The sequence below is a fragment of the Dasypus novemcinctus genome, chromosome 19, assembly GCF_030445035.2.
Source record: "Dasypus novemcinctus isolate mDasNov1 chromosome 19, mDasNov1.1.hap2, whole genome shotgun sequence".
Classification (NCBI taxonomy): Eukaryota; Metazoa; Chordata; class Mammalia; order Cingulata; family Dasypodidae; genus Dasypus; species Dasypus novemcinctus.
In genome coordinates, this window is record NC_080691.1 from 46768152 (window position 1) to 46794590 (window position 26439).

At 43.7% G+C, this 26439-nt stretch overlaps 1 gene segment (V, D, J or C); it reads left to right on the plus strand.

Moving 5' to 3' along the window:
- LOC101416152 (immunoglobulin lambda variable 3-1-like) overlaps positions 1–9636 on the plus strand; it is an 89643-nt gene extending 80007 nt beyond the window's left edge. The window contains 3 exon segments of the V gene segment in view: positions 5207–5281; positions 5416–5501; positions 9529–9636. Of these exon segments, the coding sequence occupies positions 5207–5281; positions 5416–5501; positions 9529–9636 (269 nt within the window).
- Positions 9637–26439: the final 16803 nt, after the last annotated feature.

Here is a 26439-nt window from a genome sequence, read left to right on the forward strand (position 1 = left end):
CGGAAAAGAGGCTTACAGGAAATCATGGTGTGGAGGAAGGATGTGAGTTAATGTCTGTAGGGGTGGAATCTGTGCTGAGCTGGCGGTAAGTATGAGCACAAAGAAGAGATAAAATGGGGGCAAGGGGTTACCTTCGGGTGGGGCTTTGTGGGTTTGAGAGGGGCTGGGGATGGGCAGAGGGGTAATATTGTCCAAAAATTGGGGGAAGGGAGGGGAACATATGAACATGGGAGAGTGTCAGGTGTTCGTTGAGAACAAAATGTTGAGAAAATCGTATCAAAGTATAAGTAGGAGGGTTACCTGTTTAGGATGCTCAGGGGGTATGATCTGATGCGGGACGGACTCTGGGCGAATAGCTGAAGGCTCATTTTGCCAAGGTGGGTTGTACCATTGGGAAGAGACCCAAGAAGTGAGAGTTGGGGTGGACCCACATCCTGGGGAGGACTAATGCCGTCAAATAGAGAGAACTGTATCTCTCGTGAGAAAGGATGGCTCCCAGGGCATTAGGGCAGTTGAGAAATTCAGGCCCTGAATACTGCTGCAAGTATCTCTGGACATGGCTTCTCAGGAAATGGAGATTGGCTGGCGTTGTGGGCCCCAGGGGGAGGGGAAAATGGATGTGGAATGGATGGAAACAAGGTAAATATGGGGGCAAGAGAGGAGTTTTGTGAGAGTACACAAAGATGAATATAAAACATGTAATATTACTCCAAAAACATATAGGGGATGACAGACTAATAATGTAAACCATAAGGCAAAACACAGGATAACTAAAAAATTTAGAAAACTGTACAACCTAAAGTATGGACCACATAGTAAGCACAGATTTGTTTGAAAGCTATTGTCTCGGAATCTGTACATCAGTTTCAGGAAATATAATATGAATAAGCTAAAAGATTATCGCTGTGGAAGGGAAAAGGTTTTATGGTGGATCTGGGGAAGTACTGTATATTGTATATATGAATTTCAGTGAACTAAGACTCTTGTGAAACTGACATTATGCTGGGATTCACTTTACAGGAAGTTTTGGATCACAGAGTGGTTCAACAATGGCAGAGGAGGAATACTGATATAGGATGTTACTGACAGGATATATATGGTTGACAGGGAGTTATACAGGGCATATGCCCAGGGTATATAGTAATGTCTAGATATACTCATAGTGGAAACAATTAAAAACAACAGCTGGGGGGGTACTGGGCCCCTGGCCGGGGGGTCACTGTTGTGGGCCCTGGGGGAGCAGCAGCAGTCCCCCAGGTGCAACGGCAAGAACCAGGAAGGAAGGAGGGCCCAACAGTGGGCTCCTGATACTTATGGCTATGCTTTTGAGCCTATACACCTGCAATAAGAATAAGGCCTAGAGTAGCACTGTGCCTGGGAGTTTCCTCCTGACAGCCTTCATGTTACTCAAATGTGGCCACTCTCACAGCCAAACTCAGCATGTAGATGCAGTGCATTCCCCCCAGCGTGGGACATGACACCCGTGGATGAGCCTCCCTTGCACCGAGGGATCACTACCACATACCAGCTGAAGATGCAACTAGAAAAGGACCTTGAATTAAAGGTTCAACATGGATCAGCAGAATATCCCTGTCTACACATAATAACATGACTTCAAAATGCTGTTTGACCTAATGTAAGGGGGAAACAGAAAGGAGAAATGAGAATATAAGGCTATGAATCTCTAAAAAAGAGTCTGGAGGTTGTCAGAAGGAATCCCCTTATGCACAACTGAGCAGTCTGAGAGACAGATAAAGTAGATACAACCCCAGGTATTGGTTCTTTTGAGGAATAAAGAGACCCACGGGTTCTATGGTCATGGCAGATGGGGTTCACTGCCATGGCAGATGGCCCTTCTTTGGAGCTGGTGTTTCTGCATGATGGAATTGGACTCAGAGGGGATCTCTTTTCACAAGACTTGCATGCTACTTTAATGGAATTGTAGTTGGTGCTGGGGTTTTAGATATATTTAGGGGATTTGAATCTCTGGACTGATAATATGACACCCAGGCCCAGAGCCTCAACAGACTTCAGCTCCTACACTTTGATTTATTGGACTTACCCCACTCAGCTAACATAGAGTTGAAGAAGGTCAACCACCACACCATGGAGCATAGAGTGTCTACAACTGAAAGCAGGAGGAGTGCATCCAGTATCCATGTGGAATCTAAGCCCCCACTTGACATAGATGTGCAATGGACACAACCAATCCAATGTCCACAGAGAAAATGTGGAATGGGTGTGGGAAGGGTAGCCATGGTGGCTGCTGGGTTTGGGGAATGGGAGGAAGAGATGAGATGTGGAGGCGTTTTCGGGACGAGGAGAGGTCCTGGGTGGTGCTTCACGGACAATTACGGGACATTGTAGATCCCCCCAGGGCCCACTGGATGGAACGTGGGAGAGTGTGGGCTATGATGTGGACCATTGACTATGGGGTGCAGTGATGCTCAGAGATGTACTTACCAGGTGCAATGGATGTGTCACGATGATGGGAGAGAGTGTTGCTGTGGGGGGAGTGGGGGGTGGGGGCGGTGGAGTTGAATGGGACCTCATATTTTTTTAATGTAATTTTTTAAAATAAATAAATAATTTTAAAAAATTGTCTGTTCTATGTACTCTGCTGGTTTTGCTGTCTAGTGTGTACCATAGAAGACATGATGGCTGCTGCAACTCCAACCATTATGCCCACATTCATTAGGAAATGTGCTGCATGAATCCAGGCTGTTTCCTTCCTTCACAAGCACTAGCGTTACCTGACAGACCCCCGGCAGACTGATATTTACACCCCATTGTCCAGATGTGGGCTGTATGGTCAATTCTAGGTGCAGAGGAACTGGGTGAATCAGGCTGCGGACTTTAAATAACTTCAACAGAAAATGCATGATGAGAAGGTTATTTGAAGCAACTCCTTGGTTTGCAGACAGTCCCACCCAGATGATGGGAAACTCCCTGGGAACAGGGTCCTTATCTGGTCAGTACTGAGTCATCAGGCTCCATGCTGCTTGCTGGACCAATGAGGGTGTGTATAAGTACGTATTGGCAGATGTTCTCCTACCTCTGTCTTGAGTAACATAACCACCACCACCCCTCGTTGGCCTTGCTCCCTGAGTCCTGAGCCCCCCAGAGCCAAACCCAGGACTACCTGTATGACCACCCACCACTCAGATCTGTACATGTGCCTCAGGTTCACTCAGCTTCTCCCTTCCAAATATGACTATTTACTTCAATATTTTCATAGGTAACCTCAGTCCCTCTTTCACAACCTTCAGGCAGGAGGGGTCTTACAGAGAAGAGTCACTCCTCCGCTGCGGCCAGGAGTCCAAGGACCAGGGAATCTCAGTCCTGAGCAGGCTGGGTTCTGAATTTCTACCTGAACAAGTCACCCCTTTGCCTGCAGCAGCCAGTGCAGAGTGGCGACCAGGGGGCAGCAGGGAGGGACCTGGAAAAGCCACTCATAAATGGGGCTAGACCTGCACATCACGTGAATTCTAATAAACAGGGAAGGTTATTCACACTGACTTCAGGCCTGAAGGAGAAAGAGCCCTCTTGCACTGCGGAGCGACATTGACACTGATGCACAAAAGCGTCTGGCTTCATCTTGTGGAGATGGTGCCTATTTTCTGTGTATGCTTTCAGGTACTTGCCTCCCCTCCCAGCCCACCCCAGTGATGCTGAAAAGCTATAAGTGGCCCCAAATGCCCCAACTTCCTGAGTTCCCAAGTTTCCACATCCCCCCCCCCCCCATTGATTGCCAAGAGCCCCCTGTCCTGCAGACACAGCTGCTTCTCACTTCTCAAGAAGCATTGCCCACAACCCTTGTTCCTGGGTTTGTCTGTCTCTTTCCAAGGACAGTGTTCAAGTTTATTCTTCATGATTTCATAGTACCTGGAACATATCCATTTCCCAGTAAACTTTTGTGGATGTGATTAATTAGAAGAAAATGTTCTTACTTGGTATATTTTCTTCAGCAACTGAATACAATAAAATTATATAATATTAAATATTCCTTACATGTCCTTGGGGATTATAGCCCACTTCATGCCATTATACTCAGACAGCACATGATTCCTACCTGGCGCTGATGCCCCACTGGGGATAATGAGGCAAAACACCTAGGACTGGCCTCAGAGGTCAGTCAGGACAGAATCCAATTACACCTCAAGAATCTTTAAATGCTCCAGGAGCACTTCCAAGGAATGAGTGTTATACTGGCTCTGTCACAGAGTTGGGGGATCAGGGGAAGGACACTGCACCCCATAAACTCTCCTATTGCCAAGTATAGGGTGCAGATGAGGCGGCAACTGCCCTGGGTTTTTGGACGGACTGAAGAGAGGTCATATTTAAAGTTTCCCAAGGTGGAACTGGGATTAGGCCTGCCACCTGAATCCTTAGCAAAATGTATGGAAAGGACTTCTCTCGGTCCTAGGACAGAACTAATGCCCCGCTCCTGTGTAAGCACTGGGCTGTATAAGCATTGGGCCTGAGAGCCTACGGGTGCCAAGCATCACTGTGTGACTTTCTGGCCACCTCCAGGACAGGGATCAGAGTCATGAACGGGGATTTCAGGCTCCCTGGAAAATGCAAACAGGGGTCCCCTCTGAGCTCTGCCTAGAAGAGGTGAACCCAGGGTAAAACCAGAATGAAGTTTGAGGGCAGACAGTCCCCACACTCTTGGGGCCAGGAGAGAAGGAGAATCCCCTGGGCTGAGGGTGGGCCTGCAGGTTCCACCACTGCCCTCTCTGTATCCCAGGGGGCTGGGGCCTCTGAGAGCCACAAAGCTCCTTCTACAGCAAGCCCTGAGTTGGGGCTGATTTGTATAACATGAAGTTCTCTTCATCAAGGGGATAAGAAGGGCCTGGGCGATTCCAGCCCCTACTTCAGGACCTCTGGGAGCAGATCTCAGGGCGCCTCCACCATGGCCTGGGCCCCTCTCCTCCTCACCCTCCTGGCTCACTGCACAGGTGTTGCCTTCCAGGCCACATCCACTTCTCAGCACCCAGGGCTCTGGGCCAAGCCTGGCCCTGCCTCTGAGCTCAGCAGAGTCTGGGATTGGGTGGCTGTTCTTGGAAAACAAGGAAATGGGGCTCTGGGGAAGGGCTGATGGAGAGGGGTGGCCTGTGGGACCATGGGATCCTTGGAACTCAGTCCAGGGAGGCAGCCTGGGGGCTCCTGTGTCTCACGCCCAAATCTCATTTCGCTCCTGCAGGCTCTGTAGCCTCCTACAAGCTGACCCAGCCATGCTCGGTGTCCACGGCCCTGGGACTGACAGCCAAGCTCAGCTGTGGGGAAGACAACATTGGAAATAAAGATGCTCAATGGTACCAGCAGAAGGCAGGCCAGGCCCCTGCGCTAGTCATCTATCAATATAGCAAATGACCCTTGGGGATCCCTGACCGATTCTCTGGCACCAACCAGGGAACACCTTGACCATCAGCGGGACCCAGGTCTCCTTGACCATCAGCGGGACCCAGGCCAAGGACAAGGCTTACTGTTACTGTCAGGTGTGGAATAGTAATGATGCTGCTCACAGTGACTCAGGCAGATGGGGAAGTGAGACAAAAACCCACTCCCCTGTCAGTGTCTTCCTCTCCTCCAGCCTCAGGAGGACTGTAGACAAGTGAGCCCAGGCTGCCAAATACTCCCCCAGCCTCTTTTCCTTCCAGTTCAGCAGGTCTGAGGAGTGTTTGGAAAGCAATTCTGGGTCACCCTTGGAAGACCCCAGATAGGGACCAGGACTTGAGGTTCATATGGGATTCTGGAGCTCACAGGCCATGTGGTGGCAGCATCCATGGAGCTTGGCAACCCACTGCTCAGTGTCCATAGCTGCCAGTAACAATACAGAGGAGCCAGGGAACTTGGCTGATGCCCCTGTGTGACAATGTCACTGGCCTGGAGTAGTGTCCTGGGGTCCATGAATCCCTGCTAAGCAGCTGCCCAGGTCACCTGATCTATGTCCTTTACCACCCCTGACCACATATCCCTGCTTCCCCAAATTCCCCACTTTGGTCATGTCATGTCCCTGATCTGGCTCTGAATCCCAACTCTCCCATTGGCCCCTGTGACACCTAAGAACCTCCCCACAGGGCCCTGACAGAGCTCTCCAGCCCTCCTCTGCCCATCACCTCTTTCCTTCTCTTGTCCTAATCGGAGCTCTAAGGTCAGTGCTGGAGACAGGCCTCCCCAGCCCCAGATCAGAGCAGCCTGCCTGTTATTTTCCTCCAAAGCCTCCACTCATTTTCTGCAGAGCACCTGCCCCTGCTCACTTGGGCCACAGTGAATTCTCTCTCTTCCTCTCTTTCTATAGATATATAATCACACACAGTGCTCTACTAAGCACAGCATTGTTCTCAAAGAGGAGAAAACTGTCAATGATCTTCTCTCATTTCATTGTCACATTTCCTGAACTGCACAGGAATTTCTACCACAGCTGTGTAATTGTGTTAGCAGTCAAGACTCAAAAATCCCACCATTATAAACTCTCCTGACAGCATTTTTCAACCAAGAGTCTTTGGACGCTTTGTCACCTGCTAAACATTGCAAAGAGGTCCCCAAGGAAAGGCTGTGTGCAAACTTCACAAGGTTCAGTGCTTGCAGGGTGGGACTGTGGTCAGCACACACCTTAGTACCATTCATTCAGCACAGCAGGACCATGGGGTTGTTCGAGTTTGTTTAAGATGTGGACATGTTTGTTTAAGATGTGGACATGCAATGAGAGGCTCCTTCATAGCTCTTCACCCTGAATTGCACTGAGGGGAAGACAGTGGTTGACAACAGTCCTGATCACTGACTGACAGGCATGGAAGTCATCTCCAGGCAGAAACAGAAGTTCAGAAACATGACATTCTTAAGATGGAATTTAAATGTAAGGTATTTTCTCAAAACACAATAGAAGTAAGCTGGAATTAATAACAGGAAAACCAGCAAATTCACACGAATGTGGAAAGGAGCAACACATTCTTAAAGAGTAATGGGTCAAAAACTCAAAAGGGAAATTGTGAAATACATAGAGAGATATGAAAATGAAATGCGAAGAGAAAATTAAGTGGATGGGATGCATCCAAGGCTTTTCTCAGGGGAAAAAGTATACGTTCAGACTACTACATGATAGATGTAGAGAAAGAACTTTCAATAACCGAAGAGCTCACCTTGAGGATCTGGAAAAAAAGAGCAATCAAGCTCAAAGATAGGAGAAGAAGTATTACTTAAGGTTAGAGAGGAGATAAATGAAAGAGAGAATAGGAAACGACAAGGAGAATCAACAAAACCAATGTTTTTGAATAGATCAATAAAAATACTCAATTAGAAGAAATGACATCATGATGAAAATGTTATCATCAATATATCACTGTACTTGAATAAACAATATTTAAAAACCCAGGCATAGGAACCAAACTGCTAGGATTTTTTTGAACAAATCAATGATCTTGATACATATTAATAAAGCATACAATTCCTCCGAACTGTACAATCACTGGTTTTCAATATATAATCACATTGTTGTGCATTCATCACTTCAATCATTATTAGACCATATTCATTATTTTAATAATAATAGTAAATAAAAAGAAGACAAGAAAATTCTTCACCTCTCAATATCTTTAATTTTCTGCAAAAACCAAAAGAAAATTTGAAGAATATTTGTACATGAGGATAAATTTAGAGATGCATTTTAATTCAGCAGTAATTTTTTTTAGTTCAGTGTTCATAATAATGAAATGACAAGGAGTTAGTGAGAATTTAATTAATTTTTGCAAACATAATAGTTTTGAAACTGAGGTTTCTGCATCAAAATGAAATCAATTCCCTTAGGAAAGTGAACCACGTTTTGTCAATGAGGATTTAAATATTAAAGGAAATGAGACTTTGGAACTCTATTTAGTTACTGGAAAAATTTTAAATGTGCTTATATAACATAGATATATAAATCTACTTTGCAAACAACTGTAAATTTCATGAAATATTAATGTAGATCAGGTACTACTATTAAAATGTTTTGTCTTAATTGATAGGTAATTTCACATCTGATTTCAAAGTCTTCATGGATAAAAAAGAGAATGTAAAATATCTCATAAATAATTTTCCATTGATACTGTGTTTGTTATATTAGATGAAATAAAATATGGTATTAAAATTAACTCGCCTCTTTCTTTTTATTTTTCAAGCAATGAGTAGTTCCTTCAAGTTACGATAGGGCTCACAACCTACTGCCATTGGACATGGGGCTGCAGACCCCCTCAGTTGAGAGGTGATTTGGACAACCAGGGGGAAGCCCGGTCTGGGTTCTACTCCACCAGCAGGGGGCAGCAATGCTACAAGGAGAGCGTCCAGGAGGAACTGAGGCTGCCCAAGGGAACCTACTTGAAAAGGAGCACTGAGGTCGGGGGTGCCCAGATGTCAAACTGAGTCCTCAGACTGGCTGGTTGGGAACCGCCAGCCACCCGCTTAGCCTATAGCCATCGTGTCTTTAGAGGGACAGGCTCTGACAGAACAAGCTCCTAGCAGCAGTGGTGAGTGACCACCTGGGCAGAGAATATTACAGAACCTGGTCCCAGCGATGGGGCCTCGCCAAGCAGAGCTCTAGAGGTGACTCTTCCAGGTCCTGGGCTCTTCTGCTGAACAATTTCTCTTTTCTGAGAAAGGAGGCTAAAATGCACCAGTAACCTCATTCACAGCACTTGTATGTGCTGAAATGATAATGACAATCTAGGAAATGCATTCTGCAGAAAATATCTACCTCCTCAAGAGAGAACAAGGTGTCAGCTTTAAGGTACATTGTTTTGAGTGAACCACGGTGAGATCAGGGAAGGAACAAAGCACAGAATGAAGGCTGGGGAAGGGCAGGTGAACCATCACAGATCAGAGCAGAGACAGGACTTTGAAGCAGAGCCTGAGGTGGTGACAGGGAGGAGATAGTGGGAGCTGGACCAAGGGGAAGCAGCTCCCACCACTTCTTTCCTGGGAATCCTCACTTCTCTAAACTCAAACTGCCTTTCCAGGTGGCTGATGAGGGTTGTTCTGTTTACACACCAGGAGGCTCTTCCCTCGGGGGATAACAGGGGTTGGGGGAGCCTGCCTAGCTGAGACATCAGGAGCAGAGCTCTGGAAAGTCTCCACCATGGCCTGCAGCCCCCACCTGCTCACCCTCCTCATCCTCTACACAGGTGCTGCCCGCAGGCCCTGCCCACAGGCTTAGCCCCCACAGGGGACTCCCTGGGCCTCGCCAAACACTGTGCCAAGCTCTGACCAGAGACAGAGGTGGGCACCCCAGGAATGAGTCCCTCAACCTCTAGCTCACCTCTTATCTTCTCTCATTGAAGGGTCCATGGTCTCTTCTGAGCCCACACAGCCACCCTTCTTGTCCATGGTTCTGGGAGAGACTACCAGGCTCACCTGCCTGGGAGATGGCCCGGAGGTCAATGACATACACTGGTACCAGCAGAAGCCAGGCTGGGCCCCTGTGCTGCTTATCTACAGTGACAGCGAATGGAGCTCAGGGATCTCTGACCACTTCTCTGCTCCAAATCACAGGACAAGACCACCCTGACCATCAAAATGGCCCAGGCTGAGGAAGAGGCTGCCTATGACTGCCAGGTGGGGTTTTCCAGCAGTCAGGAAGCTCACAGTGACACAGGCTGATGGGAAGTGACACAGAAACCCTGCTCCCCTGTCTGGGTCTCACTCTCCCTCCCAGCCTCAGGGGACCTGAGGACACACAGTGGGCAGGACTGGCCTGGTCTGCACATGTCTGAGACACCCAGGCTGCCCTTTCCTCCCAGCACTCCAGGTAGCTCAGCTGGACCATGCCACTTTGCTGTGTTCTGTTCTTGGCTATGCATTGGGGAATGACATCCTGCATGGAAGGACAGATGAGGAGACATACATCCATTGTCATGATCCCTAGGTTTCCATAAGTGGTAATGAGGCCACCCCTTCACCCAACCAGTTTAGTCCTTAGAGCTGCACAGGCGCCAGTGAGACCCTTAAAAGCAGCCTGGGATTCTGGACAATATACTAGTTCCATGGGCCCTGTAGAGTCCTTGGTGGTCCTTCTTCAGGGCTGACATGCCTACCGCAGCCCGGGGAACCCCTCATAGTGTCCAGCCATCTCTCACAGAGATTGCCATCATCTGCAGAAACTGACCCTTGTACGTTTATGCCACTGCTAAGAGAGCTGATGGGGTCTAGTGATGGTGGAAGCTGAGGTCCCAAGGCAATGCCTCAACTGGGAATAGCTCGAAGGTCTTCCAGCTCAAAGTTACCAAAGCCTGATACCTCAATGCCATTCACATTGTAGGTCCATCTCCTTCTGCCCCATCTTACTTCCCTCACATCCTTCCATGGAGATTTCCCCAAAATCCTTCCATATGCAAAGCTGCATTGCAGAATTTGCTTCAGGCACCCATACTAAGCCTACCAGTTAACCCCAGACGTGTCACCAAAAACCGAGTGGCTCCACTCTGCCACCCAGCAAGTCCTGGTTCTCCCCTGGACTCCAGTGAGCACATCCACTCACCCCAGCCAGGACTGATCATCCCTTCCATTTTCATGGAGCAAAAACAGAGCCTGGCAGGGGAGATGTTTGAGACAATGAAAGAGTTAAAGAATGAGATCCATCCTGAAGGGGATTCTGGGGAAAAGGGCAGCAGGTGCCACAGGGCTGAGAAGTGAGCCAGCAGTTCAGCCCCTGTAACTGTGAGCTACAAAATGGACATGGCTTCCTTTCCACCCTGCAAATTGCATTTGAACACAGGTGCTACCAACCAAGTCCTGAGCACAGGTTCAGCCCCCATAGATCCTGCCTCAGGGTGGGATCCCTAGGAGTGGGGCCCTCACTGCAGACCACCATTCCCTCCTTTGAAGACAGTGAGGTGACATAGCTGCCCTACTTCTTCGAAGCCTGGGACAGATGACTGCTCTGAACTTCCAGGAACCAATTTAGAAGACCTCGGTGTGCACAGGCTCAAGCAGCCAGCAGGTCGGGCCCTGGGCTGGTCACCTGGGAGGACAGCAGCATCCCTCAGGGTTGCCTGGCTTCTCATTGTCAGGTTGGCCTGTGCAGCTTAAACCATGGGCTGATGGAGAGTGAGGGCTGCTCTCCCTGAGATCTAACCCTGGTCTCTTCAATAGGGCAGCCTCTTAACCCTAGGAAATATTGGAAATGTGACTATTACAACCAAATAACTCAATTGTTAATTGTATTATAATTAGGTTAAATTCTCTAAATGAAGCAGTTTAAAATATGATTCTGATAAACACATTTTTATAATTTGTATGGGAACACAATTCACTCAACCAGTTCATCACGAGATAATGTCCAATTTTTCTAGGGGGTGTTGGGTGTGTGCAGTGTTTCCAGTATTTCATTATCTCACCCCACTGATCTCTTCAGAATCAATACAATAAATCATTTTGAAATAGTTCTCTAAGATCTGATTTTTAATATGTTAACTGTTTTCATTATTTTATGAGTGTAGTGCAATTTAGTGATAACTATGTAAATTATAATTGGTAATTTATTTGAAATGCTTATTATGTCTATTGTATAATTGATTTCTAATTGTAAAAAGCTATGACTATTTTTAAAAATTTACAATCTAGCCAATTACTGATGCAGAAACAAAGCTACTACCATGACTAGAACAAGAAAGGAAAAAAAGGATAAAAAAATGTTAAAGCGCCGGACTTGGCCCAGTGGTTAGGGCATCCGTCTACCACATGGGAGGTCCATGGTTCAAACCCCGGGCCTCCTTGACCTGTGTGGAGCTGGCCCATGCACAGTGCTGATGCGCAGAAGGAGTGCCCTGCCACGCAGGGGAGTCCCCATGTAGGGGAGCCCCACGCGCAAGGAGTGCGCCCCATAAGAAGAGCCACCCAGCATGAAAGAAAGTGCAGCCTGCCCAGGAATGGTGCCACACACACGGAGAGCTGACACAACAAGATGACACAACAAAGAAACACAGATTCCCGTGCCTCTGACAACAACAGAAGTGGACAAAGAAGACACAGCAAATAGACACAGAGAACAGACAACCGGGGTGGGGGGGAAGGAGAGAGAAATAAATAAAATAAACAAATCTTTAAAAAAAATGTTAAGTCAGAAATCACACAGTATATAGCAAATACATTCAGTTATTCTTTGGTCAATAGAAGTAAATCCTGCAAAGTTGACACAGAGATATATGAGCAAATATATAGTGAACTTTTTTCTTTTTTTTTTCTTATAGCAAATTTTGTTAATTGTCTTTTAAAAAAAAAAGATACATAGATCACACAAAATGTTACATTAAAAAACATGAGGTATGTACCACAATGTAAGCACAGATGTCACCTTGTTTGAAAGCTCTTGTCTCAGAGTCTGTACATCAGTTTAAGTAAATAGGATATGAATAAGCTATAAGACTATCGCTGTGGAAGGGAAAAGGTTTTATGGTGGATGTGTGGGAGTACTGTATATTGTATATATGAATTACTGTGATCTAAGGCTCTTGTGAAGAGAAGCTCAATAATCAGGAAAAAAGAAAAGAAAAAGATAGGATGTAGAATTTTTCCAAATCAATACGTATTCTAGATCTAACCTTTAAACTCATCACTATATTCCGTTTTACTAGTAAGGGAACCTGACATTATATTGGGCTTCACTTTTCAGGAAGTTTTAAATCACAGAGTGGTTCAACAATGGTGGCGGAGGAATACTGGTATGGGATGTTATTGACAGGCGATATATGGTTGACAGGGAGTTATACAGGGCATATGTCCAGGGTGCATGGTAATGTTTGGATATACTCATAGTGGAAACAATTAAAAACAACAGCTGGGGGGGTACTGGGTTCCTGGCTGGGGGTGCTCTGTCATGGTACCTAGGGGAGCAGCGGCAGTCCCCCAGGTGCAATGGTAAGGACTAGGAAGGAATGAGGGTCCAACAGTGATCCACTGATACTAATGACTATGCTTGTGAGCCTATACGCCTGAAATAAGAACAAGGCCAAGAGCAGCACCGTGCCTGGGAGTTTCCTCCTGACAGCCTTCATGTTACTCAAATGTGGCCGGTCTCGAAGCCAAACTCAGCATGTAAATGCAATGCATTCCCCCCAGCGTGGGACATGACACCTGGGGATGAGCCTCCCTGGCACCGAGGGATCACTACCAAGTACCAGCTGATGATGCAACTAGAAAATGACCTTGAATTAAAGGTTCAACGTGGACCAGCAGAATATCCCTGTCTACATCTAATAACAGGAGTTTAAAATGCTGTTTGACCTAATGTAAGGGGGAAATGGAAAGGAGAAATGAGTTTATATGGCTATGAGTCTCTAAAATGAGTCGAGGTTGTCAGAAGGATTGCCCTTATGCACACCTGAGCAGAGTCTCAGAGACAAATAAAGTGGATACAACCCCAGGTATTGGTTCTTTTGAGGGCTAAAGAGACACACGGGTTCTATGGTCATGGCAGATGGGTTTCACTGCCATGTCAGTTGGCCCTTCTTTGGAGATGGTGTTTCTGCGTGATGGAACTGGTCTCAGATGGGATCTCTTTTCACAAGACTTTCATGCTGCTTTACTGGAACTGTAGTTGGTGCTGGGGTTTAAGATATATCTAGGGGATTTGAATCTCTGGACTGACAATATGATAGCCAGGCCCTGAGCCTCAACAAACTTCAACTCCTACACTCTAATTTATTGGACTTACCCCACTCAGCTAACATGGAGTTAAAGAATGTCAACCACCACACCATGGAGCCTAGAGTGCCTACAACTGAAAGCAGGAGGATTGCATCCAGTGTCCATGTGGAATCTAAGCCCCCTCTTGACATAGATGTGCGATGGACACAACCAATCCAAGGTTCACAGAGAAAATGTGGCATTGGTGTGGGAAAAGTGGCCATGGTGGCTGCTGGGTGCAGGGAATGGGAGGAAGACATGAGATGTGGAGGCGTTTTCAGACTTGGAGTTGTCCTGGGTGGTATTTCAGGGACAATTACCAGACATTGTAGATCCTCCCAGGGCCCACTGAATGGAACGTGGGAGAGTATGGGCTATGATGTGGACCATTGACCATGAGGTGCAGCGATGCCCAGAGATGTACTTACCAAATGCAATGGATGTGTCATGATGATGGGAGAGAGTGTTGCTGTGGGGGGAGTGGTGGGGTGGGGGCGGTGGGGTTGAATGGGACCTCATATTTTTTTAATGTAATATTTTTTAAAAATGAATAATAAAAAAAAACATGAGGTTCCCATATACACCGCTCCCTATCTCCCCCACTCTTCTCACATCAACAACCTCTTTCATTTTGCATTTGGTGAATACATTTTGGAGCACTGTAAATCACATGGATTACAGTTTACATTGTAGTTTACACTCTCTCCAGTCCATTCAGTGGGTTATGGCAGGATATATAATGTCCTGCATCTGTCCCTGCAATACCATGCAGGACAACTCCAAGTCCTCAAAAAGCCCCATTGATAAAATTAATCAACTAAAATCAGAATTATATTTTCAGAAGCAAAAGATGTAAATGAATTTTTTATAGTCTATACTTATAAATTTGGCTAGCTATAAAAAGGTTTGCATTCATGAAGAAAGCAATCATTTTTCAATTATGCATATTTTGGGACAATTACACTACAAAATCTTATACATATTTTAGGGAAATTTAAAAACTCTTTGATTATGATACCCAAACCATTAGAAACAATACCTTATAAAGAAAAATTTATTAAAAGTCCAAAATTGTAAGAATTATTTTTAACTTTGCATTAACTGTACAATATAAGAGACTTTTAGAAATTAATACTTTAGCCTATTATGTCTCAAAGAACCCCCAAACTACACTGACATGGCAGGCTGAAACACTGATTTTGATGCATAGGTATGTTTAGAAACATTTATATCTGACTCAAGAAAATATAAGTTGTATATGAAAGTTTGTTTGAATCAATCTGATCATCTCAGATTGATCAAAAACAATTGGAATTTTAAAACAAAAGTCTGATTTATTATTGTTTCTTTTTCTTCTACAAACCATTGAAATAGTTCTGCTGAATTTTCTCCAGCAGATTCTATGAAAAGCCTCTGGAGCCCATAGTTATAATCAATCCAGGCATCCATGCTATAGCTGGGAATCATCACCCAGTCATGGAACTGTTGAAAAAAAAACAAAATAAAGCAAGTGGGAGGGTCTTGGGTTCTTCTCTAACACTTGTTGTGTCAGTCATGGAAGGCTTTGACAATCTTTACTGCACTTGCTTGGAACTGCTATGCAAGATTTCCTCTAAACGCAAGGAAGGCTTGCCAAATAGCCAATAATCAAATAAAAGAACTATGACATTGCAATGAGTATTTTCTCATCAATACCTCCCTGCATATGAAAGAGCATTCATTTAAAAATCCAAATATTGGAGCCAACTTGGCAGTATTTCATTGAACTGTCTGCAAAAACTGAAAAAAAATGAATTGAAGAGCATTTACTGATGTGCATAAAATGAGAGTTGCCTTTCAATGTCTGCAGGATCTTTTGAATTATGCTCATAACAGAGATGGAGCAAGAGTTCATGAATTTACTTATCTTGGGCAGGCAAATGATTTTGAAATCGATAAGCTTTTGCTTCAGAGTCAAATCAATTCCTGCAAGAAAGTGAACCAGTTTTGTCAATGTGAGCTTGAATATTAAATTAAATGATACTCTACTATTCTATTTACTTATTGAGAAAATGTTTAATATATTTTTAAAACATGGATATGTAAATCTACTTTTTAAAAGCAGTTTTGTTAGAATATATTCATATATCATACAATCTATCTGAAGTGTACAAACGGTGGCTTCTACTATAATCACAGTGTCGTACATTCATCACCACAAAAACTTTAGAATAATTTCATTTCTCCAAAAAGAAAACTCCACATCCTTTCCAGTCACATAGCAATTCCTCTATCCATCCCCCACACGATATAATCACTAATCTAATTCCATCTTTTATTAATTTTAAAATTTATTCATGTATACCACTCACACATAAACATACATAAACAATAAGTGTATAGTAATAGTTGTGAACTTATAAAACCAACATACATAACATCATACAGGACTCTCATAACTCACCCTACCACCAACACTTTTCAATGTTGTTAAATATTTTAAACTAATAATTAAAGAGCATTGTCAAAATATTACTACTAACCCAAGTATTTGCCACCAACCCACCCTAATATTATTATCATCTTTGTATCATTTATATATGAACATACATAAACAATAAGTGTATAGTAAAAGTTGTGGCCTTACAAAGCAAACATGCATAACATTATGCAGGGGTCCCATATAACAACCCTCCATCAACACCTTGTATTGTTGTGAGACATTTGTTACAGATTATGAAAAAATATTGTCAAAATCTTTTTACTAATTATAGTCCTTATCTTACATTTGGTGCATTTTCCCATGACCCACCCAATTATTATTCATTGATTTATATTTATATTTTATATAAATGGAATCATACAATGTTATACTTTGTTAGATTTCTTTTACTTAGCATATTTTTTGCCTAATATTTATATCTTGTATAATTAATATACATAACAATTGTTCACTTTCAGAGAAAAACAGTCTTATAAATACAATATCACCCATTTCATATTTCACATGAGACATTTTGAGAGGAATTAACACCAATTCTGTTTAAATTCTTCCAAAAAACTTGAAGAGGCAGGATAATTACCCAATACATTTTAGGAAGTCAGTGTCACCCTAATACCAAATCCTGATAAAGATACTACAAGAAAAGAAAATCACAGACCAGTCTCTCTATTGAATATAAAGCAAAAATTCTCAAAAAAGTATTTGCAATTAGAATTCAACACCACAATGAAAGGAAGTTACCCCATGACCAAGTGGATTTTATTCCTTTAAATATACTTTAACAACTGTAAATTTCATGAAACGTTACCACAGTTCAAGTTTTTCCTATAAAATTTAGTGTCAGAGATGGAAGACCAGCTGCATCAGAGAAGGAAGACCAACTGCTGAATCTCATCCACACAGCTGGGACCTGAGCAATCCCTGTGTCTCACATTTCCTGAGATGAATGAATGGACGATTACCACAATTGAGCTTCCAAATCAGGGGAACACTGAGAGACAGACATGAGTTCAGAAAGTCTTGGAAGTAGCACCTACTTCTCGATGCCTCAACCGGTGCACTTTGCTGTGAACACCACAGAGGTCCCACATCCCAAATATTTCCATCCTCCAAGCTGGAAATGGGCCCTCAAAGGAGATCATGGATAAATCTGACCCCAGCTGCACCCTTGTCACTCCATGATCCTTCTGCATTCCACAGCCTGCCTGCCCTGGAGGGAGAAAAGACCCCTTTTGATGTGACCACCAACAGAACATAGAGAGGACAAAGACCAGAATGAAGGCTGAGAGAGTGAAGATCCTCAGCGGTCAAAACAGTGGTAGAAATGGTCTGAATCTCCTCTGGACAAGGACCGCAACTGTGACTGTTGTAGCCAGTGCAGAACGGCCACTAGGGGGAAGCAGAGAGTCACCTGATAGCCACCTGGAGATGGGCTGGACCCTAGGACTGGAAAGTCAGGTATGTTTAGTGGCATGGCCCTGAGGCCCGAAATAAAAGGCATTCTGCTATCTTTACAGTATGATAGAACATTAATGTTAAAATTCTGTTCTGTGGGTCTTTACCCTGGCTCTAGAGATGCTGTTTCTCTGGCTACTGGTCGAGACACTCAACTCCCCTATAACCCCAGCCCAGCCGTGCTTCTCACCTTTCCTGACAGCACCCACCACAGGACACTGGACCTGGTTTCCTCTGTCTCCCCAGGAACCAGGTGTCAAATTTAATTTCTAGTTTTCTAGTGCTTAGTCCTCTAGAGTTGCTCTAACCCTTTTGTAGCCTTAAATGTGTTAGAGGTTTTCTTTAAACGATACATTTTCACATAAGTGAAAGCAAATTAATTGCAATGAAGTGTAATCATGGTGCTCCCACAGCTCTCATCCTGCTTCCCTTCTCTTCCTGAGTAGATATTTCTTATAGAGCAGACAAGACTCTTAACCTGTACCTGGCTCTGAACCCATGAAGGGGATACTGAGGCAAAGCCCCCATGACCTGCCCAGGAGTTCACAGTCAATGGCAGAAACATTAAGCCCTAAATATACTTGAAAACTTCATGTGCACTTGGCAAGAAGGAATTTTAATCTAGCTCATAAGTAAAGACTCCAATGAGGAACTCAATCTAGACACTGCATCTGACTCAGCCACAAACCAGTCAGTGACAAACCTATGAGATGGCCCACTAGGTGGAACGTGGGAGAGTGTGGGCTATGATTGGACCATTGACCATGAGGTGCAGTGGTGCTCAGAGATGTATTCACCAAATGCAATGAATGTCTCGTGATGATGGAGGAGATTGTTGTTATGGAGGGAGGAGTGGGGTGAGGGGGGTGGGGGGTATATGGGGACCTCATTTTTTTTAATGTAATATTACAAAAATAAATAAAGAAAAAAAAAGGAAATAAAAGGAACCTATGAGCCTTGGGAAAAAATTAACCTGATGGGACATAGCAAGAGTATGGGTTCCCAGGACCACTCAGCATCACCCTGTCTGGCCACCTCCAGGACAGGACCAGGATACACTATGGGTAAGGAATTGGGATACCTGAAGGACGCAACCAGATGCCACCTGAGCTCTGCCATTGCCAGGCCAACCCAGGATGGGTCCAAGACAAGGTCAGAATTTGCAAACAGACCTCAGACTCAGGGGACCAGCAAGGGGAAAATAATTCCCTGGGCTGAGGGTGGGTGTACAGGGCCCATACCTCCCCTCTCTGTGTCCCTGGGTGCAAAGCCCTCCTCAGGAAGCCACAAAGCTCCCTCAGTAGCAATGCCTGAGCTCAGGCTGCTTTGCATAAATGAAGCTCTCTTCAGCCAGTGGATAAGAGGGTCTTGGGGAACTCCAGCCCTACTTCAGCACCTCTGGGAGCAGATCTCTAGGCACCTCCACCATGGCCTGGGCCCCTCTCCTCCTCACCCTCCTGGCTCACTGCACAGGTGCTGCCACCCAGGTCACACCCACTGCTCAGTCCCCAGGGCCCTGGGACAAGCCTGGCCCAGCCTCTGATCTTAGCAGGGTCTGGAGATGGGGGGCTCTTCTTGGCAGCCAAGGAAATGGGGCTCTGGGGAAGGGCTGATGGAGAGGGGTGGACTGTGGGACCATGGGATCCTTGGAACTCAGTCCAGGGAGGCAGGCTGGGGGCTCCTGTGTCTCACACCCAAATCTCATTTCTCTCCTGCAGGTTCTGTGGACTCCTATGAGCTGAACCAGCCACGCTCAGTGTCTGTGGCCCTGGGACAGACGGCCAAGCTCAGCTGTGGGGAAGACAACATTGGAAATACTTATGTGCAGTGGTATCAGCAGAAGACAGGCCAGGCCCCTGTGCTGGTCATCTATCAAGATAGCAAACAACCCTCGGGGATCCCTGACCGATTCTCTGGCACCAACTCAGGGAACACGGCCACCCTGACCATCAGCGGGACCCAGGCCTTGGACGAGGCTGACTATTACTGTCAAGTGTGGGATAGTAGCAGTTATGCTCCTCACAGTGACTCAGGCAGATGGGCAAGTGAGACAAAAACCCGTTCCCCAGTCAGTGTCTCCCTCTCCCCCAGCCCCAGGAGGACTGTAGACAAATGAGCCCAGGCTGCCAAGTGCTCCCCCAGCCACTCTTTTCTTCCAGTTCAGCACATCTGAGGAGTGTTATAAAGAACAATTCTGGGTCACCCTTGGGAGACCCCAGATAGGGGCCAGGACTTGAGGTTCATACTGGATTCAAGGGCTCACAGGCCATGTGTCAGCAGCATCCATGGGGCTTGGCACCCCACAGCTCAGTGTCCTCAGCTGCCAGTAACAATTCAGAGGAAGCAGGGAACTAGGCTGATGCCCCTGTGTGACCCTGTCACTGGCCCAGAAGAGCCTTCTGGCATTCATGAATTCCTTCTAAACAGCTGCCCAGGTCACCTGGAAATTCCCTTTACCAACCTTGACCACACATCCTTGGTTCCCCAAATTCTCCACTTTAGAGTCTAGTCAAGTCCTGCCTGATCTGGTTCTGAATCCCAACTCTTCCTTTTGTCCCTGTGACACATATGAACCTCCCCATAGGGCCCTGACCGAACTCTCCAGCCCTCCCTCTGCCCATCACCTCTTTCCTCCTCTTGTCCTAATAGAAGCTCTAAGGTCAGTGCTGGAGACAGGCCTCCCCAACCCCAGATGACAGCAGCCTGCCTGTTATTTTCCTCCAAACTCTCCACTCAGTTTCTGCAGAGAACATCCCCCTGCTCTCACTGGGTCATGATGAATTCTCTCTCTTCCTCTCTTTCTCTCTCTTTCTATGGATGTATAAACACACACAGTGTTCTACTAAGCACAGCATTGTTCTAAAAGAAGAGAAAACTGTCAATGATCCTCTCCCATTTCATTGTCACATTTCCCAAACTGAGATTTGTTTAATTTTTTGCAGACATAATGGTTTTGAAACTGAGGCTTCTGTATCAAAGTCAAATCAATTCCCCTAGGAAAGTGAGCCAGGTTTGTCAATGAGGATTTAAATAGTAAAGGAAATGAGAATTTGGAACTCTATTTTTAATTTTTAATTTTTAAATGTGTTTTTAAATGTGTTTATCCAACATAGGTATATATAAATCTACTTTGTAAACAACTGCAAATTTCATGAAACATTAATATAGATCAAGTACTACTGATTAAAATGTTTTATCCTAATTGATTGGTGATTTCACATCTGATTTCAAAGTCTTAACGGGAAAAAAAGAGAATGTAAAATAGCTCATAAAAATTTTACATTGATGCTAGGTTATATTGGATTAAATAAAATATGGTTTTGAAATTGAATGACCTCTTTGTTTTTATTTTTCAAGCAGTGAGTAGATACTTCAGTTAAGATAGGGCTCACAACCAATTGCCATTGGACATGGGGCTGCGGACCCCCTCAGATATGAGGTGCTTTTGGGCAATCAGGGGGAAAGCCTGGTTTGGTTTCTACTCCACCAGCAGGGGGAAGCAATGCTGCAAGGAGAACATCCAGGAGGAGCTGAGGCTGCCCACGGGAACCTACTTGAAAAGAGCACTGAGTATGACCTTGAATAAAAGGGGGAAATGGAAAGGACAAATGAGTTTATATGGTTATAAGTCTCCAAAAAAGAGCCAGGAGGTAATCAGAGGGGTCATGCTTATGCACACCTCAGCAGGGCCCAAGAGAGAACCAAAGTAGACACAACCCTAGCTGCTGGTTCTCCTGAAGATCCACAGGGTATATGGTCATGGCAGATGGCTCTGGAGTTCAGTGCCATGTCAGTGGGCCCTACTTTGAAGTTTGTGTTCCTGAGTGTGATGGAGTTGGACTCTGATGTAATCTTTCTAAACATGCCTCTTCTGTCACTTTTACTGGACCTGTGGTTGGTGCTGAGGTTGGTGTATACTAAGGAGACCTGAATCTCAGGACTGCCCATGTGACAGCCAGGCTCTGAATCTCAGCAGACTTTCACATCCTACCCTCTGGTTTGTTGGACTTACCCTAGCCAGTTAACTGGGAGGTCAACCAACACAGCAAGGAGCCAAGAGTGCCTACAACTATAAACAGGAGAATTGCATCCATCATCTAAGTGAAATCTAAGCCCCCTCTTGTTATAGAGGGGGAGTGGACATAACCATCCCAGGGTTCACAGAATGGAGGAATATAGTATGGATTAGAGTGGACTTACTGATATTCTACTATGGAATGATTGTGATTAATAATGGAAGAAATTGTAGCATTGCCGTGGAGAAAGTGGCCAAAGTAGCTGCTGAGGGTAGGGAGAGGGAAGAAGAGACATGATGTGGGGGCATTTTCAGGACTTGGAGTTGTCCTGGGTGGTATTGCAGGGACAAATGCTGGACATTGTATGTCTTGCCATGGCCCACTGGGTGGACTGGGGGAGAGTGTAAACCACAATGTAAACCATTATCAGTAGGGTGCAGCAGTGCTCCAAAATGTATTCACCAAATGCAATGAATGCCTCAAGATGATGAAAGAGGTTGATATGTGAGGAGTGGGGTGAGGGAGTGGGGGTATATTGGGAACTCATATTTTTTTTAATATAATATTTTTAAAAAGTAAAGAGGGAAAAAAAGAAACAAAGGCATTGAACAATATGATAGAGAATCTGGACATCATAAACATATACAGAACATTATACCAAATTCAGCAGGAAATGCATTCTCAAGTGCACATGGATCATTCTCCAAGATAGACCACATGCTAGGCCACAGAGAAAGTCCCAATGAATTCAGAAAGATTGAAATCTTACAAAACAGTTTCTTGAACCACAGTGGAATGAAGCTGGAAATCTTCAAGGGTCAGAGACCCAGATTTGGCACCAAGATATGGAAGTTAAGCAACACATTCTTGAAAAACAGTGGGTCAAGGAAGAAATCTCAACAGAAATCAAAAACTACCTTGAAACTAATGAAAATGATAGCACAACATAGCAAAACTTATGGGATGCAGCAAAAGCTGTACTGTGAGGGAAATTCATAGCCATAAATTCATACCTCAGAAAAGAAGAAAGCGCTAAAATTGAAGAACTAACTGCACAACTGCACAAAGAAAGAAGAAAGAAAGAAATAACAAAGATCAGAGCAGAACTAAATGAAATAGAAAATAAGAAAGTGCTTGAAAAAAAATAAACAAAACAGAGAGCTGGTTCTTTGAGAAGATCAATAAAATTGACAAACCCTTAGCTAGACTAACAAAGAAAAAAGAGAGAAGGTGTAAATACACAAAATAAGAAACAAGAAAGTGTGTATATCACCACTGATCCCACTGAAATAAAGACTATCATAAGAGGATACTTTGAAAAGCTATATTCCAACAAGAAAGACAATTTAGAGGAAATGGACAAACTCCTAGAAACACATAAGCAGACTACATTGACAAAAGAAGAAATCAATGATCTCAACAAGCCAATCACATGTAAAGAGATAGAATCAGTCATTAAAAACCTCCCAACTAAGAAGAGCCCTGGGACAGATAATTTCACAGGTGAATTCTACCAAACATTCCAAAAGAACTAACACCATTCTTGCTTAAACTTTCCCAAAAAATCAAAACAGAAGAAACATTGCCTAGCTCATTTTATGATTCCAACATTACACTAATACCAAAACCAAGGAAAGACACCACAAGAAAGGAAAATTACCAACTGATCTCTCTAATGAACCTAGATGCAAAAATCTTCAACAAAATACTTGCTAATCATATTCAAAAACATATTAAATTAATTATACACCATGACCAAGTGGGCTTCATTCCTGGTATGCAAGAATGGTTTAACATAAGAAAATCAATTAATATAATACACCACATAAACAGACTGAAGGAAAAAAACCCACATGATTATATCTATAGATGCAGAAAAGGCATTTGACAAAATGCAGCACCCTTTCTTGATATAAACAATGCAAAAGATCAGAATAGAAGGAAACTTTCTGAACATGATAAAGGGTACAAATGAAAAACCACAGCTAATATCAATTACAATGGTGAAATCCTAAAATCTTTCCCTCTAAGATCAGGAACAAAACAAGGATGCCCACTATGACCCCTTCTATTTAACATTGTGTTAGAAGTACTTGCTTGAGCACTGAGGCAGGAACCAGACATAAAAGGGACCCAAATAGGAAAGGAAGAAGTCAAAATTTCACTATTTCCAGATGATGTGATCTTATACATAGAAAGACCTGCAAAATCTATAGCAAAGCTTCTAGAACTTACAAAAGCATTCAGTAAAGTCACAGGTTATAAGGTCAATGCACAAAAATCATTAGCATTTCTGTACACTGATGATGAGCAATCTGAGGAGGAATCAAGAAACAAATACCATTTACAATAGTAAATTAAAAAATCAAATAACTAGGAATAAATTTAACTAAAGATGTAAAAGATTTATACACAGAAAACTACACAACACTGTTCAAGGAAATCAAAAAAGACCTAAATAAATGGAAGAATATTCCCTGTTTATGGATAGGAAGACCTAATATTATTAAGATGTCTATCCTACCAAAACTGATCCACAGATTCAATGCAATTCTAATAAAAATCAACACAACATTTTTTAAGGAACTAGAAAAACTAACTATGAAATTTATTTGGAAAGAGGCCCCAAAATGACAAAGACATAGTGAAAAAGAAAAATGAAACTGGAGGAATCACACCACCTGACTTCAAAACATACTATAAAGCTACAGTAGTGAAAACAGCATGGTATTGGCACGAGAATAGACACACTGACCAATGGAACTAAATTGAGAGTTCCAATATAGATCCTCAGATATAGAGTCATCCGATATTTGACAAGGCCACCAAGCCCACTCAACTGGGAGAGAATGGGCTCTTCAACAAACGGTGTCTAGAAAATTAGATATCCATACACAAAAGAAGGGAAGAGGATTTCCATTTCACAACTTATACAAAAATCAACTCAATATGGATGGAAGCCCTAAATATAAGAGAGCCAAGACCATAAAGACCTTGGAAAACTATGTAGGAAATCATTTACAGGACCTTGTAATAGGATATGGCTTCATGAACTCCACACCCAAAGCACAAGCAGCAGAAGAGAAAGTTTATAAATGGGACTTCCTCAAAATTAAAACATTTTTCATTTCAAAGGAGTTTGTTGAGAAAGTGAAAAGAGAGCCTACCCAGTGGGAGAAAATATTTGGTAATCACATATCTGATAGGAGACTCATATCCTGCATATATAAAAACTCCTATACATCAAAAAGAAAAAGAAAAACAACCCATTAAAAAAAAAAACGGGCAAAAGAACTGAACAGACGCTTCTCCAAAGAAGAAATACAAGAGGTTAAAAAGCACATGAAAAAATGCTCAAAATCACTAGCTATTAGGGAAACGCAAATAAAAACAACAACAATATATACCATCTTATTCCCATAAGACTGGCAGCTATCAAAAAAAAAACAAAACAGAAGACCACAAGTGTTGGAGAGGATGTGAAGGAATGGGAACCCTCATCCACTGCTGGTGGGAATGTGGAAGGATCCAGCCATTCTGAAGGACAGTTTTGCAGTTTCTCAAAAAGTTAGCTATAGATTTTGCCATATGTCTCAGCAATTCCACTGCTGGGTATATACCCAGAAGAACTGAAAACGAGAATACAAACTGATATAAGCACACCAATGTTCATAGCCACCCTATTCACTATTGCCAAAAGTTGGAATCAACCCAAATGCCCATCAACAGATGAATGGATGAATAAAATGTGGTATATACATACAATGAAATACTACTCAGCCGTAAGAAGGAATACAGTACAAACACATGTGATAACATGGATGAATCTTGAAGATCTAATGATGTGTGAAGCAAGCCAGGCATTGAAGGACAAATACTACATGACCTCTCTGATATGAAATAAGCAAACCAAGCTTTCTCAGAGAGCTAAAGATTGAAAGATAGGCTTAAAAGAATTCAGAGGGGAGAGGAAGGTTGTGAGCTGATGCCTACATGGGTGAAGTCTCTGATAAGCTGGAGGTAAGTATTTGTACAGGGAAAGGATAACATAGGGGTATAGGGATAACTTTGGGAGGGGCTCTGCAGGATTGAGGGGGGACTAGGGTTGGGAGGATGGGTCTGATGGCCCAAGAAGCTGGGGGGAGGGCTGGGTGGAAACAGTTGAAGATGGGAGACTGTCAAATAAAAGGTTGAAACTTTAATTGAGAAAATTCTTTAGAAAATGTAATAAGGAAGGGTTACGTGGTTAAGGTGCTTACGGGGAGGCATTTGGCACAGGGGCAGCCTGCTAGGGAGTGTGTGAGTACTCATTTTGTCATAATGTGTTAAATCATTGGGTAGAGACCGTACAATGAGTGTGAAGGTGTACCCACATCCTGGGGAGACCTGATGCTCTCAAACAGAGAGAATTGTGTCCCTTGAGAGAATCGGTGGCTCCCAATGGATTAGGGCAGTCTAGTATGTCAAGCCCTCAACATTGATGCAAGTATCTATAAATCTGGTCCCTCAAGTAGTGAAGACTAATCATCACACTGGGACCTGAGGGTAGGGGGAGAGAGAAACAGAATAGATGGAAGCAGGGTAACTAGGGGGCAATGAAAGTGCTCCATAAGATCACACAATGATAGATATAGGACATGTTAACTTACACCAAAAGTGTATACAAGTCTATATAAGCTAAAATTTAAACCATAATGTAAAACATAAGGAAACTGGAAATTTAGAAATTTGTATACTCTAAAATATAAACCATAATGCAAAACAAAATGGAATCATATTTGAAAGCTATGTTTCAAAATCTGTACATCAGCTGCAACAAAAGTAATA